At 34.4% G+C, this 10,046-nt stretch overlaps 1 protein-coding gene across 2 annotated transcripts; it reads right to left on the reverse strand.

The window, feature by feature from the left end:
• Positions 1–5,314: 5,314 nt before the first annotated feature.
• LOC141834870 (uncharacterized) lies at positions 5,315–9,808 on the reverse strand. Of its 2 annotated transcripts, none has more exons than XM_074722254.1 (12): positions 9,756–9,808; positions 8,251–8,388; positions 8,063–8,144; positions 7,886–7,962; positions 7,037–7,143; positions 6,714–6,825; positions 6,498–6,614; positions 6,328–6,419; positions 6,176–6,242; positions 6,020–6,098; positions 5,693–5,928; positions 5,315–5,609 (listed from the first exon to the last, which is right to left on the reverse strand). In XM_074722254.1, exons 2-12 carry the CDS (start codon positions 8,383–8,385, stop codon positions 5,586–5,588), a joined length of 1,128 nt encoding a protein of 375 aa, XP_074578355.1. In that variant the 5' UTR covers positions 8,386–8,388; positions 9,756–9,808; the 3' UTR covers positions 5,315–5,585. The 2 variants fall into 2 exon arrangements, with proteins under 2 accessions (XP_074578355.1, XP_074578354.1); XM_074722253.1 differs by having other exon boundaries at positions 6,176–6,254.
• Between the last annotated feature and the right edge of the window lie 238 nt (positions 9,809–10,046).

Consider the following 10,046-nt stretch of genomic DNA (forward strand, 5'->3'; position numbering starts at 1 on the left):
TTGTATCCTGGGAAACAAACGTCTGTCATGACATCTAAGCACCACCGGAGAGGATGAATTTGTTTTAAGAAAATTGCATCACATAGGCCTTAGCAATGGCGGAGCCAGCCCAGGTAATTTACCCGGGCTGATTCCAAACTACCCCGGCTATGCTCATCATTTCTTCAAATTTTCCTTTCTTTTACCCATAAATCTAAAAAAAAATTTACTTCTTTAATGATATTGGGCCCCCGGGCTATAGCCCGGGTACCTTTCAAGGTGGCTCCGCCCTTGGGCCTCAGCACTCAGTGACTCAGCCAACTCGACTAACTAGCCTCGGCAGCTCGGCCAAGGCAGCTAGGACTTGGTTGACTCGGCCTCAACACTCGGCAACTCGGCAGCTTGGCCAAGCAACTCAGACTCGGTCAGCTCAGCTAACTCGGCATTCAGCCTTGGTTGACTCGACTGACTCAGCACTCAACCTCAATATTCAGCTAACTCAACCTCGGCACTCAGCTGATTCAGCCTCGGTACTCAGCAACTCGGCCAAGTTAAGTTGGCCATACAAGATAGCGACCCACTCAGACTCAGTTGCTCACCTGGATAATCAAGTAGTGCAAAGCTTAACAACCTAAGATTCAGCTCGAGTTATCTTAACAGATAAGGCTGAATTTTGATTCTGTAATTTCAAATTCAATAAATTTTCATTATATCTCCGAAGAAGATTGTCCAATACTTACTCTTTCTTGAATACCTTCCAGAGATAAAGAAACTTCTTATAAATTTGTTCTTACAAACAACAACAACAACCAATTACAAAAATAAAGATGAAAATAAAATATAATTTAAATAAACTATTTATATAAGAAATATTTACTTTGTTCGCTTTTGGTTGTTTTGAATTTGTCACTTGAAGGTCAAGAATACAATAACACTTCCCCTCAAAACCTCCAATCTACCTTTATAGGCTTGTTATCGTGACTAAAAATCATCTAACAATCGATTACTTATCACTATTAATCGATTGTTCATCCATAATTCGAACACTGCACTTACAGAATAGTTCTTTCATCTCAAAATTAACCGCAACAGTCAACTGCTATATCCTATCAGTCAACTGTTACATCAACAGTTGAGTTTTTGAATTAACTCATAAATTTTTCGTTCATTGTAATAGTGTCATCAATCAATTATTTATACCCAATAGTTAACTGATACACCACAAATCCCTTTAAACATCTAATTCTCCTTGATTTGTTTGGACTTCCCTTTTCGTGCCTAATATCAAATCATGTATGACCTATAAGGACTTCACTTCTAGTGTCTAACATTCGATCCTGCATGACCTATTAGGTGTTTCATCATTGCTAAGTGTCCGATCAACCTTTATCCACTTAGAGTTCACATCTCATGTTAAATATTCGGTCCTCCATGATTTATTCAGACTTCACTTCTTATGTCAAGTATCCAGTCCTCTATGATTCACTTGGACTTCATCCTTGCTAACTCCTTATTAGACATTCAACCACCTAATATTCAGTCAACTATGGTTCACTTAGACTCTATATATCTAATAGTTCCTATGAAACTTAATACATATATTAAATATAATAATAAACCTAATTTAAAATTCTTATCTAACTCATCAAAATACCTAATTAACTACGACACCAGAGTTCCAACATACTTTTTTAATAAATTTAAAATTATAAAGCCATGTTTTAATAAATTGCCCTTAATTATTTAATAAAACAACAAGACTCACTGTATGTTCTCTTCAACTATGCCAACCTAAGCATGACATTATTTTGCTTAAACAATGCAATTAAATTAATGTTCATGATAACTTATAGGAAGGGCATCTGATGGTGATTAACAAGAATAGCCTCTCTAACAACTCAAGCATGTGCCAAATTATAAATTAGAAATATATAATTAATTAGGATCTTGGATAGGATTAATTAATTAAACGACTTCTTATTTCCACAAAAATAAAAAAGGACAATTTTCTTGTGTATTATTTTAATCACCAAAAAAATAAACAAAATCAAAATGAAGAGAAGCTGCAGAGAGAGAATAATAGGCATCTATTCAATTCTGAAAGTAACTATTAATTTAAGATTATGATCTCTATCAAAATGAATTCATTTGCCTTTGCGAGCTATCCAAGAGACAATAGACCAATTATTAGCAATGATAAAGATTAAGAAAAGACAAATACAAAAGAAAAGTTGCATAGAGAGAATGATAAGCATCTGTTCAATTCTGAAAGTGACTATTAATTTAAGATTATGATCTCCATCAAAATAACTTCATTTGCCTTTGCAAGCTATCCAAGAGACAATAGACCAATTATCAACAATGATAAAGATTAAGAAAAGACAAATACAACAAATAGTTCACCTATCTCATCCCCCTTTATTTCGCTCTTATCGATTAAAAGCTCTAATATTAATCTTTTCATAACTCAAATGACGATTCTTTTTTACTTACTCCATTGTATCCATTGTTGACTTGTTGTCTAATGTATTGGAGGTGATAAGATCATGCAAACCTTAAAATTACATTCTCAAGCTTGATTGTCACTCTCTATTAGGATATTCACTAAGAAAGAAACATCGTCGATTTTTTGTATGCTTCTTTGACATTTAGGTACTTCTCATTTATATAATTTGTCGAGTGAGTCTGAAAGAGTTAATAGCTAATGTTGTTGTGAGATAAATATCTTGGTTTGTGTTTTTGATGAACAATGCTAAAGTATCCTTGATGACTTTGCATAGGTTTTGTGTCTGGAATTAACATGGATGACTTAGGCTAATTGAGAGCACGAATCCAAATTTTTTTCTAAAAGAGTCATCAAAGGAGATCCCAAAGCAATTAATGAGAATAAACTTACGACTTTTTTATTTGTGTCTAAAATAGTTATTAATAATTTTTTATGAGTCCTCTATGTCCAAAATTGGCACAAGAAACTTCAAAGATATCTCAAGCATAAAAAAATACTATATTTTATCGCTAACATAGTCATTAAAAATATTTTTTCCTTATTATATTTTTTATGTGTCATTTGGGTCCAAAATTGGCTCAGTGGTCTCACGAACCTAAATTTGAAACTTGTGTCCAAAATATTCAAAATCTCTAATGACGAACTTGGTTTGAAGTAAATAAATAAATAAGGAGGTTTTAGAGTCACATGAAGAGTAAGAAGGCCTTTTTTGTGCCAAAGTAGCCAATAAGGAGATTTTCAAAATTAATCTTCTTGATGGTGTTTTGCAAGTTCTTAGCGTCTAAAATTAGTATAGAAGACCCTAAACGAGTTGTGCAACTATATATCTAGTTTATTCTTATTGAAACAAGCATCATACCTTTTTAAGCATCTTTTTCGTCCAAAAGTATCAAAGGAGATCTTTAAAAAATTCCAAAATATAAATCTAAGAGATGTTGCTAAAATCTCTTTGATACATTCTATGATCATTTTGGTCCAAAAATGGCATAAGAGACCAAGAAGAATACGTCTAAGTATTTTCTTAGCAAACACTTACTAAGGATATTTTTTAAAGAAGAAATATTCTTAATCCTTTTTGTTGATCCTTGAAATTCAAAAGTTGTACTGAAGATTTTAGAGAAGTCTCATGACACACATTTAGATATTTTCCACTAAAATAATCTCCAAAATCTCTTTTAAGTCCTTTTATAGATCTTTGGGTTTAAAATTGTGATAGGAGACCTAAAGGAATCCTAATAGGCCTAAACTAGGTCTTTTCTAGCCATAAAAAGTGATTAAAGAGAGTTTGAAAAATCTCTTTGACTTTTTACAATCTTTTGGGTCCGCATATGACATAGATTATTTCTAATCAAAATAGTCATCCAAAATCTAGCTCCTTTATACTTTTTTTATTAGTCCTTTATGTTTGACCTTTCTTTTTTCTTGTTCAAGATGGTAGGGTTTTCAATCTTGAGTCATGGATCTTGTGATGTTGAACAGAATAGTAATTATTCTAGGGGTGAAAGAAGAAGAGAATTGTAGAGAAAACAAGTACAAGAAGTTGAAAAATGAAGAGAAGTTATGATGGTATCGTCTCTAGGGTTGTTGTCCAAAAAAAATTATTCAAGAATTAAAGGTCATCAAGAATTAAAAGTCATCCAAAAACAACTAAACATGTGTATAAATAGATTCTAAATAAAATCCTATCTTGAAAATATCAAAAATACTCTCAAACTCTAAAAATAAAAAATTAATATAAATAATAAAAAAATATGTTCTGAGCCTCCGAAAAGGCACTAAGTGATGTTTGATAAGTCCGAAAGTGAGTCGGTGTGGGTTTCACCCGATACTAAATAAAGATCTGTGAAAAAGCTTCGATTAAAAATTGACCGCACTTCGTTCTGATACTTGAATCAAAAATTATTATCCGTTGAAGTTCAACTCCTCCTGTATCATCCTTGCATTATCTTGTGAGTGAGTAAGGAGCTTTGGAGGTCACTTCAAGAAATTTTTTTTTCTCCATTTCATTGTCATGAAGTTAGGGGTGCTTGACATCCATTCATTTGCCCAAGATAAAAAAAGACGCCAAGAAAACCGCCTATGGTATAATATTAGACATTTTCAACATTCCATATTGGCACAGTCAAGTTATATGGATTATATTTGATGGCTCAAAGGTCTGTAGTCTGTAACAAGGTGAACTTCGAATTGATCAATGAAGGATGAATTGAATCATTTATGAGAGGCGCACTTTAAGACGAAGAACAAATTAAAGAACAGTTGCATGATTGATGGTTTGATGGCCTCTTGTAAAGGGTTGAATTTAGTGAATTTTGTAAAGGTGATGAGCACCAAATATGTTTTAGAATGGAGTAGGAGCAAAATATTCAAATCATGTTATATAGACATGTTAATGTTGTTCTATTTTATTTTTGTTGGGCATATAGTCTTTTCATGATCAACCAAATAAACACACACTTACTCTACTAACCTTTTAAATTGTTTTCATTTCGTGCAAGAAATCAAGTTGGGTGTGTTGTCTAATTGCCCTCTCCATCTAGCCCAACTAAAATCTAAAGTTCATCATTTGTCATGCAATCTCACCTCAAACCTTGTTCTACAAGAGATCTACTTGGACAATGTGGTAAAAAAATTCATCTCATCTTAATACTGACCTCAACAGCCCTAGTGGAACACTCTTCTCAATTTCAAAGAAACCAAACTCAGAATGTCACTAAAGTGATTCGGATACTTCTTTTCCATATTATTTTGGCATGTTGTTCTTTGTTTATATAATTATACTTATTGCTGTTGAACAATCAGATTCAGTGAATTTCCTTGTTTTTTTTTCAGACCAGACATTAGTACTATTTTGCTAGAAGAGCATTCTTCAATGTATCACTCTAAATAAATCACTTCACATTTACGGCATTCAATTGAGAAACCTAGAATTGCCATTTAGTGATCCTGGTTAGATCATATGCACCCTATAAAATACTTAGGAGCCACATCCCTCTGACATCTCTTACCATTGATTGACGACATAGAAACAGAGCTTTACTTCTTTCCAGGTAAGGATAATGTGGTGAAAGTCCTCATTCCTCTCTGGTAGCCTATATGTTTAGGAAATGCCAATGACCTTCAACTGTGCATATACCAAGTGAAAACAAAAAGTCAGCACAATCTATAGCAATGGAAGGGTTTATTTGTTGGGTTTTATTTACTTACTATATTGTTCTCAGGCTCCCTCAAGTAGAATCCTTGGGTAAATAAAGGGAAGATGTTGCAACCTAATAGAATGTAGACCATCAATGCATGCGACCCTAGCCATTCCATGGCCAAGGTTGGCTTCCTGTAGCCATAGATGTCAACCAGCACATAAACTCCAGTAAACATGACCCCAGCAGTCCCAGCAGTGATGCAGGTATAACTTGGTGTGTATAAAGCCTTGTTCATATGCATGCCTACACCAAAGATTACCAACCCAATTGGTTGCGGATATCCGAACGACACAAAAATCAAATCGACGCAGTAGGAAGAAAGACAATCTCGTACCGAAGAAGTCCAATGACAAAGCTAATGCTAATAGACAGAAGGAAGGAATCATCCACTGCACAATCCTCTCCTTGTGATCCTGTAGTTTGCTCCACAGTGTGACGTATGCAAACACAACTAGTGGCAAATTGAAGATCCCAAGTTCCAGTACTTCACCTTAAAGTGTATGATGACGTGCCCAAATTGCAATCCAATCAAGCAGGTAACAATTGCCATCATAGAACTGCAACGCCAACTAGTTTACATTTAGCTTCACACACATGCTAAATGTCAGAGATATATATGGTAGTAACAGGTGGATGAGGAACCTAAGAAGTCCTTCAGGATCAAAAGGAGCTTGGCACCATGAAGGAGCATCAGGTGGAAGTGGGCCAGAAGCTGGTGAGTTAATACTGCATTGCTGAAGAAACAGTAAGCTAATAGGTTATGTAGCACAAATTTGAGGGATCCGCTAATAAAAAATCAGTGTATACAGTACCTCCATTCTTCCATACACAGGGTGTCTGTGTAGATGTCGGATGCCAAAGACTCTGCGGTCAATCATGCCAGCAGCATTACAAGCAGGTCCCGTATCACCTCTCACAGCACATTTAACCTAGAATGGGTGTTAAAATTTCATCGATGAAATTATTATAGGTATGACAAGTAATTCAACATCGATCAAGTAGATATGTTCTGGAAGGCATTGACTTACTGAGAAGGTCCTCAGTGAGAAGCCTGCCACTGGTATCTGATACTCCCAATCAGGAACATATAAACCATATAGAAGAACCATGTAAATTGTCGTAAGTGCAAGACCTACCAACCTATGTGGAAACAAGCCAACATCAGAATGATATGTATATTATTAAGCAACTAGAATTTGCTAAATGCAAGAAAAAAGAGTTCTCGCTTTCTTTTGAGTGCTGATTCTTTGAATTTATGAAACATATAGTTGAATTAGTCAATATGAAATTAGAGGAATCTAAGATCGATCATACACTTTCAGAATAATAACCAAAAAGGAGAGATATTTACAGCTGCAATCGGTATTGTTGGACCAAGGAAAATCCAGAATGAACATCCTGATCTCCTTTAAGCCAGATTTCACATAACGCCGCCAACAGATAGGCTATTGCAATTCTCTGTGGGAAGGAAAAAAAACACGCTGATTAACTAACCTCTTAAGGCAGTACAATTAACTTGGAATCAATTAACTCAATATTATTTTTTCTATGCGATTGATGTGATCTTTAGCATCACGTTAGCAAGTAGGTTGCTGAACTCTCTCAGATAATGATATTGATGATTCTACCCTATGGCATCCTCAGCACCAAGATGATGGGAGTATAGACACTGTAGGTTGTAGGTTGTAGGTTGCTGAAGTCAGATTATGATAGTGATGATATTACCCGGTACTAAGATGATGGGGAGTATGGACACTTAGATTTATGCTATCTATCTATTTATCTATACACATGTATAGTGGCTTGGCTCTAAACTATATATGACCAACACAATATATAGGACCATAGGATATAATATCGCAAAGTAGATGCATATCAATTCATCAATGCAAAAGACTGCATTTATCATAGTAATTCAATGATCATTTATAGATGATTATTGGAATCAGGATACAATGGAAAACATACTAGTGTTTGGAGTTTCTATGTGCATGCATTCGTGGTTTCGTAGTTTCTAGATTTTTTTAAATATGACTAAAATGCCTCTTTATATCTTGTTCCATTTATATAACGGGAGGGTCATCATAGATGAATTCATCTTCTCTAATAGATTATTCACTATGTCTTCATGTCTATTTTTTCTTGCTTCACTTTGCTTCTATGAATTGGCCAACATATATATGAACATAATATTAGCTACCTGTAGGACACCCATCCATCGTATTCTCAAAATATCGACTCCATATGTTAAATCATAAAGACCATGGAAATAGCCACCTGACACAATAGGAAGTAAGATGAGAAAAGAATAATTTTCTCAAATAAATGAATTTAACAATCCTTTATTTCAAAGTAGTCAAAATAACAAATTACGTACCTTGAACTACAAGACCTACTACAAAGAGCTTCGTTGCTCGAAGTATCACTTTTTTAGTTGCCATGGCTTTATTTGTGACTCTCTAAGCAGGAAGTATAAAAAGAGTCATCCTTTTGTACTAAACTCAATAGGTGCATCTCATTATAATCTAAAGCATAGTTTGAACTGAAGAAATTCAATTGCCATACCTTATAGGTAACTGCAAGAGCCACTCCAACAATAAATAAGAAAAATGGCATCACAAAATCAGCAAGGGCTACACCATCCCAAGGAGAGTGGTTGATAGCAGGGAAATATGATCCAGCATTGTCTACAAAGATCATGAGCTACAAGATACACAAAATGTTTTAGAGAAAAGAATTGTACGTTGCTAAGAATCATATCCCAATTTCACTCCAAGAAAACAAGCAAAAAGTATATGTGATTTTCATTAACATAAACAATCTTTTGATCAAATGCAAAATAAATGTTCATTTGCTGCATTAATGGGATTAATTTACATCCAATTACTTAATCCTCTAATATACTCTGATGGTTTATTTTCTTTGATTTACCGAAAACAACAGAAACAGCAAGTTTAGTATATTCCATCACAATGAATCCACATAAAGATTAGTAATGTCGAGTATTGAACTGAAAATTTTGTTTGTTTCCATCTTTTGAGCTCAGAATGTTCAGAATCAACAAAAAAAAAAAGGTTCCCTAGTTAATCAAAACTAAAAAAAAAAAAAAACTCCTTTAAAATAAAAATAATATTGACCAGTCATTTTGGGTTCTCTTGTATGACTAGGAGATGAATCAGAAATTCTAGATACAGGTTCTTTTAGACATTGAGTTTACTGTACTTAATTAGCTTCCAGAAATAAATTATGTGTCCAGTTTCATGGTTAACCCTAAAAATCTTTAGCTATCCACTTTATAGTTCTGTCTTTGTAGGATTAAGGACCTATTGGTAGAAAACCAACGCCTGATGTATGGTTGGATATAGTGACACATGCAATTGCTGTAAATGTGTTGTTAAATTCCAACTTATATCCATGGCGATCTATTAAACTTGCTCTGCATTAGTTTAACATATCGAAAGATGGAAATTGTCAAAACCCAACCTGAATCTGCCCAACTTAGGCTTCCGACCCGACTTGGAGGACCAGTGACCAGTGTCACAAAAAATAAATGTGTTCAAGATCCCATCTCAAGTACACCAATTTTAGCAAAAGCCCTTTTCTATAGAACATCCAAAACAAGACCATGCTTTGAACTGAGCTTCCCACTGCTTTCTTTTTCCATTTAAATCGGCATTCAATTTTGTTCAACTGGAATAATTCAACTAATTCAATAAAACTGGGATTTTTTCAAGTTAACCAGATGAACTTATTGACTTCCTGTGTTGAGAATACATTGATTTGTAAATGCAATTATTTTTTTGTCAAATAGTACGCTTATAATTGCATAGTCTAGCAGTAAGTAAGTTAGATGTGGAGAATTTTTCATCAAATTGAGGTCGGGGCTTCAAATCTATAACGACACTATTTGAGCAAGCTAAAGTTGGAGAACTTTCTGCCAAAGGTTGATGGTTCTAACCCATAAAAGCAACAATATCTATTAGATTAGACAAACGAGTGAAAAGAGGCAAAGAGTAACGATCTAAAGGAACTTAATTGCCTCAGTGAAACTACCCTCCATTAATACATACCTTCTACGAATTGTGCACCAGAAGTCCCAAACATCCAATCAAAAGAAAGAAAACAAAAGAAAGAACTTAGGTGGGGGAAGCACCAACCTTAACTACTATACATGGCATAGTCGTGTGGGTCACTCCACGCATCTAATGTTATTTTTGTTAGCCAAACACAAATTGAATATTATTTAAACACCTGACGTGGAATGCAGTGCATGAAAATTAGTCAGTTCACAGGCTTGACAATAAATGGCACCATGAATTCCACAGGAACAGAGATTCTTAAAATCGGTCCTTAGGTGCTCA

Source organism: Curcuma longa, chromosome 9 (assembly GCF_044706935.1).
Source record: "Curcuma longa cultivar G26 ecotype Majalengka, Jawa Barat chromosome 9, ITB_CL_G26_1.1, whole genome shotgun sequence".
NCBI lineage: Eukaryota > Viridiplantae > Streptophyta > Magnoliopsida > Zingiberales > Zingiberaceae > Curcuma > Curcuma longa.

Coding starts and splice junctions, on each gene's coding strand:
- LOC141834870 (XM_074722253.1), bottom strand. CDS start 8,385: ATGATCTTTGTAGACAATGCTGGATCATATTTCCCTGCTATCAACCAC. Junction 6,420..6,497: donor CTGTGTATGGAAGAATGGAG/GTACTGTATACA, acceptor CTGTTTCTTCAG/CAATGCAGTATTAACTCACC. Junction 5,610..5,692: donor GGGAGCCTGAGAACAATATA/GTAAGTAAATAA, acceptor GTATATGCACAG/TTGAAGGTCATTGGCATTTC.